This window comes from Kogia breviceps, chromosome 1 (assembly GCF_026419965.1).
Source record: "Kogia breviceps isolate mKogBre1 chromosome 1, mKogBre1 haplotype 1, whole genome shotgun sequence".
In the NCBI taxonomy this organism is placed as follows: Eukaryota; Metazoa; Chordata; class Mammalia; order Artiodactyla; family Physeteridae; genus Kogia; species Kogia breviceps.
In genome coordinates this window covers 196,739,177-196,753,934 of record NC_081310.1, presented here as the reverse complement: position 1 = coordinate 196,753,934, position 14,758 = coordinate 196,739,177, and the positions used below count along the sequence as shown (strand labels likewise).

The 14,758-nt window shown below is 46.7% G+C and overlaps 1 protein-coding gene across 1 annotated transcript in view; it reads left to right on the top strand.

The window, feature by feature from the left end:
• Positions 1 to 468: 468 nt before the first annotated feature.
• PER3 (period circadian regulator 3) overlaps positions 469 to 14,758 on the top strand; it is a 61,025-nt gene continuing 46,735 nt past the window's right edge. Inside the window, 8 exon segments of the mRNA XM_059052557.2 lie at positions 469 to 682; positions 1,117 to 1,229; positions 1,232 to 1,252; positions 2,106 to 2,221; positions 3,448 to 3,649; positions 8,694 to 8,745; positions 12,726 to 12,868; positions 14,258 to 14,336. Coding sequence (XP_058908540.1) covers positions 504 to 682; positions 1,117 to 1,229; positions 1,232 to 1,252; positions 2,106 to 2,221; positions 3,448 to 3,649; positions 8,694 to 8,745; positions 12,726 to 12,868; positions 14,258 to 14,336 — 905 coding nt within the window. The 5' untranslated portion in view covers positions 469 to 503.

Below are 14,758 nucleotides of genomic sequence, written 5' to 3'. Positions count from 1 at the left end.
CGTGGGAGGCGGCGGCGGCGGCGGCAGCGGCGGGTGAGGACTCGGCCCGGGCGGGGAGGCCTCGGGACCCGCCGGGCGCCGTCGCCCCGAGCCTGTCCTGCGCTGTGGGAACTTTGTGCTTCAAGTTGCCCCTTGCCGGGTCCGGGTCCTGGGTGCACGCCGACTCTCGGGGCGGTCGGGGCCGGGATCCCCCCGGGGCTGTCCACCCAGCCCGCGAGCCACAGCCGAGCTTCCAGCATCAGATTGTGTTTCTCTTGACACTTGTCACCTTTGTTTCCACAGTCCCCCTCCAGGCTGGACTTCCCGTGAGCGGAGACGTCCAAGATTGCAGGGAAATCCTGGGGAGAAAAGTGCCCCCGGAGGAGCAGAAAGTGTTCCTCTACTTGCCGGCTTGTGATGACTGACATTTTCTCTGAGACGATGGCCTGGACCAAAATGAGAAGTACATTTCCGTCGCCGATCGCAAAGTAGCAGGCGACAGACTGAGGACTGCCGGGCGAGCGATGGATCCCTGTGAAGATCTAGAAGTGTCCGGTGGTAAATCTCAGGACTCTAGGCGGGGCCAGCCTCATGAACTTGAAGGACCACAGGCCAGCGGTCCTGGGGCGCTGGGGAAGGACTCTGCTGAGATGTGGAGCCGGAAATACCAGCTGCGGAGCAAATACGTGCAGACCAGCAACAGGTGAAATAACCTGATGTGTTTGTTGTTCTCTTCTGGGGTAGTAGAGGGGAAAGGCGGGCTTACATCTTTTTATATTTGGTTTGTAAGCCTAGGAAAAAGTTTAAGGAGACTCAGACAATTTAGAATGAAATACCCTGGGTAAACTGAAGGAAATTAACCAAAAGGTAAAAAGTGGTTGAGGAATTTAGCTGACTCTGGGCTGAAGTGGGAATGAGAGAGTGGAAAATGCTTGATGTTTACCAATTTCTTTGCCTGGGATTCTCCACCTGTAAAAAAAAAAAAAAAAAGTGGTGGATAATAAATCTGTGAACTAAATGAGCTAGCTGATCCACGTTAAGCGCTTAGAAAGCGGGCCTGGCATGAAATACGCTGTTCAGTAAAAGTTGACTTATTATAGTTGAAAGTGCGAATGTAGAATCTTTTTTATCTTACAGTGAACCGCAAGATCAAAACAGAGTTTCCAAAGACCTTATAACGGTTGTCCAAGAAATGAAAAAATACTTCCCGTCAGAGAGACAGAGTAAACCAAGCACCCTGGATGCTCTCAACTATGCGTACACGGCGTGCAAGGTAAGCGGGCTGGAGAGGGAATACCGTCGAGCACGGACACCACTGCTCGTAAACAGCAGCCGGGCCAGAGCAGTTGTCTGCCTGGCTTTAGGCACAGAAATGTTGTGAGCTTTTTACGGTGCTTTGTGTGAGATGTGCAAATCTACGCTGATGGTCTTAGCATCTTAGTTTTTCACATGAGCGCTCAGAGAACCTTATTTGTGTCATAGCTTAGTAAGTGTGCAGTATTTTGCTGATTTGTTTCAGGAGAGTAGAGCTCGGCATAAGCACATTTTGAAGATTCACTTTTTAAAAGAATATTGTCTTCTGTAACTATTAGGGGAAAAAAACACTTGATTAAATGCATTTACATTTCCCTGCCATAGACATACTTTTAAAATACAGTCATGATGTATCAGGAATTTACCAAATTAAAAACGAATGGTTGTAAACATATTTTTCTTTTTATGACTTTTCAGACTTCTTCTCAAGGGATTTTAAAAATACACATTCTGTAGCACAAACCTCTGTGGCTTCATAGATGGTGTATAGTTCCTGAATCCTGGAGTAATGTTTCTGCCATACAGATTTCCTGTGTGTGTATTTGGAATTTTTGGTCTCGGTACCTTGTTTTGGTACCTTCAATGTATCTCATTCCTTGTGATCTGGAACATGCAGAATTCATAAAATTCAAAATCTTAAGCTTGTACAACTATCAGTATTTTAGGTGAAAGATGAAAATGATCTGGTTTCAAGAAAACATGCTGAGGTGTCCTCATCCTAAAAAGCAAGCCTGCTTTTATACTGATAAAAAATGATTTCCTAAAGATACTGTTGTCACTGGACTACCTCTTTATTTTCCTGTGTTTCTTAGCAAACAGTGAGTTTTTCCAGATTCTCAGTCAGAATGGAGCGCCTCAAGCAGACGTGACAATGTACAGTCTTGAGGAGCTGGCCACTATTGCTTCAGAGCACACTTCCAAAAACACAGTAAGAATTCACAAATTTTGCCATATCAACCTGGGTGATTTTTCCTAACGATCTTATCTAGATGTCGATTTTTTAAAATAATAACTGAGCATTTCAGTAACCACGATTTGAGGTCAGGCATAGGAGAAAACTGCTAAAGAGGCCTTGTGGAGTTTCTCCTGCCCTTGCCAGAGAAAACATCTAAAAACTGGAAGCAACACATAAGTAGTAGTTGGCTTTGCTTCCGTCATGAGGTGCCTCTCTCTCCTTAGCATCCCTGAGTTCTCGCAAATGAAGAAAAAAATAACACTGCAGAGTGATTTCCTGCATCTTATTCTAATCTCCAAATTGTTAATGTCTATTTATATCATTCTTAGTTCCAATACCTACTACTTCAAGTTGTAACAACTGGATTTTATAGAACAGGTGAGTTGAGATGCTGTCATTTTTTGTAAAATTTTGGAAGAGATATATAGTATATCTTTTTTGAATCTCTTCATGTTGACAGAATAATTGAGCCTCATGTTTTTACTGATATGATGGAGATTACTTAATTTATGTGTAGACCTCAACATAAATGTAACTTAAAGATTTTATAGTATTGGAGCATGAGCTATCCCTAATGGTACAGTGCTTATTTTACTAACTGATGTGTTTATAATACTGTAGTAGGTGCTATGGAGATTTAAGGGAAAAAAAAGTTTAAGGAAAACATTTTCCCTTTAAGATCTTCAAAGTAAATCTAGAGAGGAAAACATATGCCACTTGCTAGCAGGTACAAACAGTGGCCGATTATAAATAAGTTATGTTTATGTCTAAGGGAACACATTAGAGAAATGGTTCTTATGTAATGAGGTTTGCCAAAGGCAACATCTTGGAGCAAGTGAATCTTGAGCTTGGTCTTGAAGCCTGGAATATGCATGGGTGAAGAGAAGACAGTCCTTCCAGGTACAGTTTGCAAAGGAGAGGGAATCAGAAGTGTATACAGTGTATACACTCTGTTTAGTCGGTGTAGAATGAGCTGGTGCATTGTTTGGCAGAACTTAAACCTTCAGAAGGAACAGTGCAGGATTTACAGCGATTTGTTGCCTTTGCAGGGGTGTGTGTGGGTGTGTGTGTGTGTGTTTTAAGCTGTTGATCATGGTATTAAGCTATTGATCATGGTAGGCGTCTAGACGAAATTTATTCAGGGAACATTGCCATTATGTATCTCAATATTTTGCATTTACTTTAAATATTTTTCGTAGGATACCTTTGTGGCAGTTTTTTCATTTCTGTCCGGAAGGTTAGTGCACGTTTCTGAACAGGCTCCTTCGATCCTGCATTGTAAGAAAGAGTTCTTAGCGTCCTCTCATTTCGTTGACCTGCTTGCCCCTCAAGACGTGAGGGTGTTCTACACACACACTGCCCACGCTCAGCTTCCTTTCTGGAACAACTGGACCCAAAGAGGTAATGGGACCAATATTCAGATGTTTATCTTGCCTGGTGAAGGTCAGTTTCATTCTTCCAGAAATAGCACACAAATGAATGCATTATTCAGAACGTGCAAATATACAGCTTTTCTTATTTCTTCATTTTAAAAGAATGTGATGAAAATAGCATTTTAAATGCTGCTAATAACATAAAGATCCAATAAATGTGTTGTCATTTAATCAAGTTAGTTTCACAGACTATATGCTATAGATATGGTGTGTTACAGCATGATGTATAGCAGGTTAAGTGCTACAAAGTGTCTGTTGTTAATAAAATCAAATGTTTTTCCTCTTATACTGACTTCATTATTTCTTTGCTTTGCTCTGGAGGTAAGCTTCTCAAAGTCAGATCCCTTTCCAGTTTTTCTTCTCCCTAGAAGTTATGAATCTCATCACTTTGTTTTCCTTCTGAAAGACTGCTTGTCCTGACCTGGGGGTGGGGAGTGGGTTCCCACTCACAGTTTTCTTTGTGTTATTCAGTCCCATGTAATCTTTCATTCATTCATTCATTCTTTTTTTTTTTTTTTTTTTTTTTTTTGCGGTACGCGGGCGTCTCACTGTTGTGGCCTCTCCCGTTGCGGAGCACAGGCTCCGGATGCGCAGGCCTAGCGGCCATGGCTCACGGGCTTAGTTGCTCCGCGGCATGTGGGATCTTCCCGGACCAGGGCACGAACCCGTGTCTCCTGCATCGGCAGGCGGATTCTCAACCACTGCGCCACCAGGGAAGCCCCATTCATTCTTTTTTTAAAAAAAACTATTTATTTATTTATTTGGTTGTGCGGGGTCTTTGTTGCGGCAGCCGGGCTCCTTAGTTGCAGCTCTCCAGCTCCTTAGCTGCAGCACGTGGGCTCCTTAGTTGCGGCTCGAGGGTTCCTTAGTTGTGGCTCACGGGCTCCTTAGTTGAGGCATGTGAACTCTTAGTTGCGGCACGCATGTGGGATCTAGCTCCCTGACCAGGGATTGAATCTGGGCCCCCTGCATCGGGAGGGCAGAGTCTTCACCACTGCACCACCAGGGAAGTCCCATTCATTCTTTTTAAGTCACCGTTTATTCCCTATTTCATATTTTTTGTGAAATGTCTCTTAAAGAACTTAGTAAAGACCAACTTTCTTTTTGATCCCAAACCCTTTTCTCTCATTTTAAAAAGATTTTGATTATTTTTATTATGGTAAAAAACACATTCACAAAATTTACCATCATAACCATTTTCAAGTGTACAGTTCCGTAGCGTTAAGTACATTCACAGGGTTGTGAAACAGATCCTGAGAACTTCATCCCGCAAATCTAGAGCTCTGTACTCATTCTGGTTTTTAATCCAGTTCTCAGTCCAGTGAAGAACAGTGTTATAGCCTTCTTTTTTCAATCACAGACCCTCGCCCCATTCTCTGTGCACGTTTTTTTATAAGCTTCAGAAAAGACACCTGTCACCCTTGCTTTCTTCCAGCTCCCTCTCCTTTTCCCATCATTCAAAAACACTGATTTCATTTTTCTTCCTCTTTCTGAAACATGTGTTTTCCACCTTTAATTGTCCACGTTTGTTTCTCTGCTTTTGTTAATCGTTTATTCATTCCGTAGACATCATATGGCAGTCCCTGTGGGCCAGGAGCTGTTCTAGGTGCTAAGGTACAACAGTGAACAGAACAGACATGTGGTACTGTTCACCAGGTCTTTCCCATTTTCCCTTCAGTATTGCCCTATAGTCTCTGTCTGATCTTTTCACTTGTCTTTTTTTGGCTGTGCTGCAAGGCTTGCGGGATCTTAGTTCCCCGACCAGGGGTCAAACCCATGCGCCTGCAGTGGAAGCGCAGAGTCCCAGCCACTGGACCACCAGGGAAGTCCCTGATCTTTTCACTTTCTTATCTTTGCTAATTACTTAACGGTATTTCCCCTACTTGTAGAAACGTAGTAGTCCCTGAAATTGTTGTCTCTTGGACCTAGACATTTACTTGCTCCATAAAGATGATGTCCATTTAGTTTCCTTCTCACACTATACTTTTGTTTTAGGAACCCCAAGGATCCACACCCTCCTTGAGGGCCGTTGTTTAGCTGCACACCATTTCTGGGCTGTGCTCATGTTACCTCTTTCTGTCCCTTCCTTTGCACTCATAGAACATTAAGAGGACACGGGAAGCTCTAAGCTCAGCAGTTGTCAGCTTTGGCCCTGTGTTAGAGCACATTTCCACTTAGGCTCTTTGTACAGACCTCTCAGAAGGATCTGACCGCTGTTTCTTTAGAACACGCTTCCAGAAACAAGAACTCGCGCGTTCCAGCCCAGGTGTGGAAGTGACAGCGGGCCCCCATCTCCTGTTTTTGAGATCCGGTAGGCTGGCTCTCTGTGTTACAGGACTCCTGGGGCGGGGGGGGGGCAGTTGAATTCAGGTGCCTGCTACAATGTGTAAGTAGTGTAAGCGAGTTCACCTTACAGCAGAGTTGCGGTATTTTTTTATGTGCAAAGAATGTTAAGCTCAGAATCTGAAGGTCTGAGTTTCAAATTGCATTCTGTCCCTTCGTGAACCTTGGAGGCCACTTGGCTTCTCACTGTAAAATGAGAAACGCAGTTTCTGATGTGCCTGTTAATACAGGGTTTCTGTGAGAAGCCAGCAAGCTGCGGGTTGGGGGAGGCCTGGAGATATTTGGAGCATTGCAGCATAGAGGCTCGTCTTAACTGCTGTCATCTATTGAACGGCTACTGTTTGCCAGGGACCCTTCTCTTTGCTTTCGTGGATTAACTGAGTTGATCTTCACGAAGACCTCGTGAGGTGTAGGTACTGTCATTCTCCCCGGTAGACAGACACAGTAACTGTATTAGTTTGGGTTTCCCCAGAAGCGGGACACTTACTGGGGGAGGGGGTGGAAGGCGGTGAGAGGAGTCCTCAGCCCACATCGCCGGCCTCGCTGGAAGGAGCGAGGCTGGGGGAGGGTTGGGGAGCAGGAGCCTTGGGCTGCAGCACAGTTCAGAGAGCATCTGGGCCAGGCAGCCAAAGGGGGTCCATCCACTGTCACGTGCTGGAGGAGCCCGGCGTCTCCACGGAATGGTCCTGCCTCGTTGCCTGCTCTGTGTACGGGCACGGGCCGGGGGCAGCCCGTGGGAAGCAGGGCTCAGGCAACAGTCAGGTCCCTCAGAGCCAGCAACTGTGCCCTTTCTTAACTGCCATGGTCACAGAGATGCCAAGGTCACAGTGCCTGCAAGGATGGAGCCGGCCTTCACCTTGGCAGCGTGAATCCAGAGCCCCTCTGACCCCACGGCTGCTGAGACTGCGCCTTAAAGCAGGAGAACTGTCCTCAGACAAAGGCGAGCGTTTGAAAGTGTCACCGAGGGACGGTTCCCACCCACGAGAATCAGCTCGGAAAATCAAGGGTATTTTTGAAAAATCTTTATATTGGTCTTCCCTGGTGGCACAGTGGTTGAGAGTCCGCCTGCCGATGCAGGGGACGCGGGTTCGTGTCCCGGTCCGGGAGGATCCCACGTGCCGCGGAGCGGCTGGGCCCGTGAGCCGTGGCCGCTGAGCCTGCGGGTCCGGAGCCTGTGCTCCGCAACGGGAGAGGCCACAACAGTGAGAGGCCCGCGTACCGCCAAAAAAAAAAAAAAAAAATCTTTATCTTGCCTTAATTCCTCCATAGAAACTCCAGAAACAGTTTCTATGTTAGCATATCTTAGAGTAATTAATTTCCTTAGCTTACTTTGTCAAGTTCTTTCTGTTATTTCTCACAGACATTCTGTAAGAACTTTTGGCTTCAGAATTCTGGGCCTGTAATTTTCATAGTTTCACGAATTACAGCAGTTTGGTCACTGGTCCCTGTACTTTTAAACTGGAGGGCTTTTTTTTAGTCGTGAACATTTTTCTTGATCACTCAAAAGCCCATTTGCTTATTCTTCCTACGATCCTTTCCTTAGGAGTACAAACACCTGGACCATGTTCAGTATTTTGTTCTTCAGAATCCTCGTTGTAGGTGCTCCTTCAGTGTATATATATATATATATGTATTTTTTTTTTTTTTTTGCGGTACGCGGGCCTCTCACTGTTGCGGCCTCTCCCGCTGCGGAGCACAGGCTCCGGACGCGCAGGCTCAGCGGCCACGGCTCACGGGCCCAGCCGCTCCGCGGCACGTGGGATCCTCCCGGACCGGGGCACGAACCCGTGTCCCCTGCATCGGCAGGCGGATTCTCAACCACTGCGCCACCAGGGAAGCCCTCAGTGTATATTTTTAAAAAACGTCTCCTTGGTTGTAAACATTTCCTTGGTTTCTATAACTGAAAACTTTTCACTCCAGTGAGTAAATGCCCAAAAGATATATATTCAGGGAGTTCTAACAGACGAAATAAAGTAATCAACAAACACTTGGAAATAAGTTTGGAAATAAATTCAGTTTCCTAAGATGGGCAAATTTAAATGTTTCTGAATTACCACCTCACACATCAATAAAATAAATGCGAAGTCAATAAAATTGAAGCAAAACCTTCGGCATGAGGGGTGTGAGAAAGTGTTATTAATGACGCTGAATTGGTACCATCTGCTGGAGCTAAGTTTGCCAATATATGATGAGAGTCATGAGATGATATCATCTAATCTAGGAACACAGCTCTGGGGAACTTGTCCAAGGAAAGAAATGTATGTATCCTCTACCTGAAAGCTCTAAGTAATCGGAATTCCCAGTTTTTGACGTGTGTCCAAACTGTCACAGGGGAATAGAATATTACCAGCGACGTAATTGTGTCGCAGGATGATTACGTTGACATTTGAAGCAGTGAGTCCGGACAGGAGCAGAAATGCAGACAGGACTGCAGGGCGGGGACAGGGAGAGGCCTCGGTCAGGTGCTCTCAGGGTCTCACCTGACGGTTACTGTTCAACACGGAAAAGCCCTGGGAAAATACTGGATAGATCTAGATCTTAGTGAGGGAGGAGAGTCCTATTTTAATCAAGAGCAGCTCTGTCCCTGAAAAGAGTCTCCCGTTTGTGCAGTGACAGTTTGGGGAGGAGCCACGTGGGGGCGGGACACTGACACGTGTGTTTGTTTCCAGCAGCCTCACGCTATGCATTCGCTCCGGTGAAATCCTTTTTCTTCAGGATCCGGTGAGTGTGGGAGCTCCTGGAGGCCAGGAACGGTGGAGTGGGCTCTGGTTTTACTTTATTTTTTTATTTATTTATTTTTAATTTTTATTTTTTTATTGACTGTATAGTTGATTTACAATGTTTCAGCTGTATAGCAAAGTGGTTCAGTTATACGTGTGTGTGTATATATATATATATATATACACATATATACATACATATATATATTCTTTTTCAGATTCTTTTCCATTATTGATTATTACAAGATGTTAAATATAGTTCCCTGTGCTATAAAGTAGGTCCTTGTTTATCTGTTTTATATATAGTAGTCCTTATCTGTTAATCCCAAATTCCAAATTTATCCCTCTGATTTTATTTGGCACTTATTTTGATGCTTTATTCAGCTAGGTCTGTTGTGGGTACAAAAGACAAGACTTGGTTCTTGCTGCAAGAAGTTTGTATTTTGATTGAGGAGAAGATACATGTACTTATGAGAAAAGTAGATAATAATGCAATAGGGGAAGAGACCAGAAAGATCATTCTTAATCCAGGGGCATGTGAGAGTTACTGGACATGAAATATACTTTCAGATGACAGTTTTTTTGGGTTCTTTTGTTTTTGTTTTTCAGTCACATTTAAACTTAATTTTTAAAATTTTGAACAACCTGAAAGAAAGCAAGATAGGTGTATTTATGAGGACTTAAAAGGTCCAGTGACAGTGAACCAGAAGGAAAGAGATCAAAATTTTAATAGTTGATTTCTGGTAGGATTTATTAGTGATTTTTTTTTTCTCTTCCAAATTTACTGTGATATGTTAATGTTACTTTCAAAGTAAAAAGAAAAAATGGTTTTAAATGATGTCATGATCACCAACAGTAGTATTGAGGTTACTAAATGCTCTTGATGTGTGGGGAAGAGAAACCCTTGTAATGGATCATTCAGACACTCCATGGAACTGAGGGGGACTCGCGCTAAGAGTATTCGAATGCTTGGGGAGGGATAACCTGGAAGGGTGTGCGTGTGCGTGTGCGGGGAGGGCCATGTCGGTTCTTTCTGTCACTCGCTGCTGAGTTGTTGGTTATGAAGATCTGAGAGCAGTGCCTGCCGCGTAGTAAGCGCTCTGTGTGTTTGTTATGTTGGTAAATATTTTCAGGTGCCTTTCCTGAGCCAGGCACTATTACGGGTGCTGGGATCAAAACGAAGTTCTGCCCTCATGGACCTGAGGTTCTGTGGTGGGGGAGACGAGTAATAAACAGCTGTCTAAATGTACATGTGTTGGCTGTGATAAGTTGTACGTAGAACAGAAAAGCAGAGTAAGGGGGTCCTGGGCAGTGGTCGCTGGTGTGTTCAGGGTGGTCAAGAAACTCTTCTCTAATGAGAAGCCTGAATGGGGCCAGAGGCCTGAAGGAGGTGAGGGAGCAAGCTGTTAGCGTGTCTGAGAGAAGAGCGTTCCAAGCCAGTGCAAAGGCCCTGGGGCAGAGCACGCCCAGCCTGTGGGTGGTGGGAGCGGGGGGAGGGTGGAAGAAGATGAGGAAGCAGGGGCCAGACCATAGGGCGTTTTGACTTCTGAATGAAAGGTTTTATTCAGGGTAGCCACTTAATTATTTTTAAAACTTTGGGAATTTTCAAAATAATATAAAAGTAGAGAAAAATAGTACAATGACCTGATATGCACTGATCCTTCAGCATTAATAACTTGAACCTCGTGGCCAGTCCAGTGTCGTCTGTGCCACCACCTCGGTCCCCCCACCCCCCATCTCATGATTTTGAAGCAAGTCTGCGCTCTTTCGTCATTCCCTCCGTCACTATTTTAGAATCTCATCCTAAAGAGAAGGTTCTCCTCGTGCCTCCAGGTGCTCCCATTGTCCCTCCCCGGCCAGTGGGAGCCGCTGGTTAGCTATAGGCTAGCTAGGTTCGCTCCTGGCCTGGTGACAGTCCCCAGTGGTTTTGACAGCTTCCTTTCTTTCAGATTTGCCGTCCCGGGCTCAACCTAGACGGTTCCTGCCCCAGACCTGCGTCCATCATTTCTTCAGTATCCCCCATTCCTTGTGCCAGGAAACAGCATTGCTCACCTGGAGGCCAAGTCTGGGTGGGTGGTTGTTGCCATACGGTTTGTTGCTTCAGGACTGTTCAGTGGGTAGGGATAGGGCATTTTCATTTCTTAGAAGGAAATGTCATTGATTATGGAAGGCTCACGTCGGGTGCCGTGCAGAAGGTCCTGTGCTGGGGTGGGAGGTTGGAGCGGGGGGAGGGGGTGTGTGGGGGGGTGGGCGTGGCGCTGATGCGGTGCAGCTGGGAGAAGGCGGGTCCTGGACCAGGTGGTGGAGGTGGAGGTGGAGACACTTTCCATCTTCTGGGTATTTCTGTAGGGGAGACCTTCCAGAATATACTGGTGGGTTAGTTTCCGGTGCAGATAGAAAGAGTAGTCAGGTGACGTGGGAGTCTTGGCTCAAGGTGCCGTGTATTGGGGAGGAGGAAACTGTAGGACAAGCAGCTGCCTGGAGAGCAGAGGGGAGAACGTGTGCCTTAGTTTTAGGTAAGCGTGCAGTGTCGAGTAGAAATCTGCCTCGTGATGTTGGCGAGGCGTTGGTCCAGGAGCCCGGGGTTCAGGGGAGGAGGCCGGGCTAGACACAGACGTGCAGGTCATCGGCGTATAGATGGCACTGAGAAGCTCAGGATGGGATGAGCCTGGAGAAAGCACTCACAGAAGTGGGAGGGGAGCCACTAGCACAAGTACAGATGCTCGCAGGTGAGTGTCGGGAGAAGGCGCTCTTCTGAGCGGAGACTCAGGAAGCAGGGTCACGGCTGAGAGTGGAGAAGTGACAGGAGATGCTGGAGTCAGAGGAGAGAAGCGAGAGGGACGGGTGGGAGGCGAGAGCGCGGGTGGGGCCCGAGACCCCCGAGCGTCCGTGCTCGTGACGGTCGGCGAGGAGAGGTGCGCCGGGCAGAAACGGGGAGCGTGAAGTACAGGCTGGGACGTTCGGGCAGGTCCAAGTGGAAACGTCTTCCAGGCAGCCAGGCTGGGGAAACGGGAGGGACATCTGTGTGGTTGTTGCAGACCCCTCGCCCCCGGGGCCCTCCTGAGAGGGAACGAGCAGCCTCCGCGCCGCTTGGCCGGGAGGGTCCAGCCCCGCCATCTCCCTGGAGCCAGGCAGCGTGGGTGATGCTGAGCCGCACACCAGGCCTGCGCCGGGCCGCGCAGCGCTGAAGCGGTGGGACTGAATCGGTCATTTGAACGAGGGCGTAGGAAGGGCTGACGGAGGGCCGGCTTGGGGGCGCGATCCCAGGGGGCCCTGTTTCCCGCCATGTGGTACGTGGTTTAGACACACGAGGCAAAACAGGTGGCTGTGCCTGGCCCTCTTCCCAGCAGGAGCAGAAAGTCACGCTGGAATGAGTGAGCGGTTCACGCTCACCTCGGTGAGCCGGCTCCGCAGAAAGCCGCCTACTCATGCAATAACGAGCGAGTATCATTGCCGGCGACTGAAAATTTAAACTAACGTGTCCCTCCTTTCAAAAATAAATATGTTTGGGACTTCCCTGGTGGCACAGTGGTTAAGAATCCGCCTGCCAATGCAGGGGACCACGGGTTCGAGCCCTGGTCAGGGAAGATCCCACATTCCGCGGAGCAGCTGGGCCCGTGAGCCACAACTACTGAGTCTGCGCTCTAGAGCACGTGAGCCACAACTGCTGAACCCACGTGCTACAACTACTGAAGCCCGCGCGCCTAGAGTCCGTGCTCTGCAACAAGAGAAACCACCACAATGAGAAGCCCGCGCGCCACAACGAAGAGTAGACACCGCTCCCTGCAACGAGAGAAAGCCGCGCGCAGGAAGGAAGACCCAACACAGCCAAAATAAATAAATAATAAATGTGTCTAAACATTTTAGATCTGGACATGTCTCTCTTTGAAATTACCAACAAAACATTTCCCCCGGCTTTGTTGCACGTTGGACTGAGTGAACAGGTCAGGACCGGCACTAAACCATTTTTCTTCTCTTCAGTGGAGGTGAAGCCCTGGAGCTGGGGCAGGTTTACTGCCCGTTCCGGATTATCCCCTATTTGATTCACGTGCGCAGCTCAGCCCGCCCGGAGCCTGAGCCCTGCTGTCTCACGCTGGTGGAGAAGATTCATTCTGGCTACGAAGGTAGGTCAGGAGCGTCTGCATTTAGGTCAGATGTGACGTGTCAGCGCATCAGAAAGAAGCACGTGAAAGCCTGTTTACTGCAGCCACTGTCTTCAGCTGGGCCCTGAGCTGATTTTCCCTGACGTCTCTCTTTGCTGACCTTGACTTCCTGTGTGGTCATCTCCTTTAAGGACAGCATGGCCCAGGCGTCTGAGCATAGACTTGGCCACAGATGCACAGTCTTCTAATCCTTTCTCTGCTGGTGGCCATCCTGTGGCCTTTTGCTTCTGTCCTGTGTGACAGAAGAGCACTGAAATTGTTGCACACAGAGGTCACAAGAATGAATTTATATTTTTTAAGTGTTTTGAAAACCCCCTGAGTAAAAAGTATAATTTATGTCTTCCAATGCCAGAACAACATTGCTGAATTCAAATATCAATACAGAAGCAGCTTCCGTTTATCATTTGAAATTACAGTTGGTCCTGCTGTAACGTGACATATGCTTTCCTAAAACTTACCATCCTGTGCAAAATAATTCACACAAACCACAGGGCTTATGGGAAAAATGAGGTTAGGGGCACAACACTTAAGTAACCATACATTAAAAATAAGACGGGCATCTCATAAAACGGTAACACGGTGTTACACATTAAATGATGAAGAAATGCACAAGTGATACAATAAATGCGGCTCCCCACGGCAGAAAAGCCCTGCAGCCTGCTGTGGACATGGGTGTTGGGAGGGCTGCAGCTTGTGCATTACTGTGAGGAGTGAGGGGAAGTTCCATCACCAGGTTGGACGGGCGTGGCTCAGGGCACACCTGGTGAACCGAGGCCGCAGGTGGATGTTTCAGGTGTGTGCATGTTTCTTCACGTTCCTAAGAGACTCCATTCAACTAGCTGCTATTTTCTGCATTCACCTCGCGTTTCTCGCAAATGAAATCGTGCATAAGCAAATGCGGAATTAGTGGCGTGCTGATTGTTCCCGAATGAATTAATCACTACATTGTCAGAGCAGCACTGACCACCCCGACTTTATTACAGATTAAATGCGTCCCTGCTGCACTGACCTTTCACATCCTATTAGCTTAGTTGTATTCAGCCCCTAAATATGATGAAACATTTTTGTCCTGAACTCTAAATGACCCCAGCTTTGACTGTTAGATTGTGATGGGTAAACTATTCGATGTGCACAGACTTTCTGTCTGTTTAAAATTAACTTTAGTAGGCATCACGTTTTGACCTAGTTAAAATGTGGTTAATAGTGAAAGTTATTAGCTTTGGCTGCTCAAAGGCCTGGTCCCTAGGTGAGATTTCTGCCGTGGCATATAGCGTTTGTTCCCTCCTTAATATGTTAAGTGGATAGTTAATTAGGTATTTGCCTTTAAACCAGTCTTTCTGGTTTCCATAGCTCCTCGAATCCCAGTGGATAAAAGAATTTTTACCACAACACACACCCCCGGGTGTGTTTTTCTTGAAATAGATGAAAGGTAAGTACTTCTTTAAGCCTAAAAGAAACTTGTTTCTGAAAATAAATAAAAATACTTAAAAGTTTACATAACGTTTAACGTATGTTAAACGGAACGTGATAGAGCTGAATCTACTCATTTGCGCATTTGAGTTTTGTTAGTTTGAAATTTGTGTTGTGTAAATTTTAAAAAATATTTATTTATTTTCCTTGTATGTATATTTTTGACTGCGTCGGGTCTTAGTTGCGGCACACGGGGTCTTTGTTGAGGCACGCAGGATTTCTTCGTTGCACTGCGGGCTGCTCTCCAGTTGCGGCGCGTGGGTTCCAGAGCGCGTGGGCTTTGTAGTTTGCAGCATGCAAGCTGTCTCACTGAGGTGCATGAGCTCAGTAGTTGTGGCGCGGGCTTATTTGCCCCGCCGCGGGTGGGATCTTAGTTCCCGG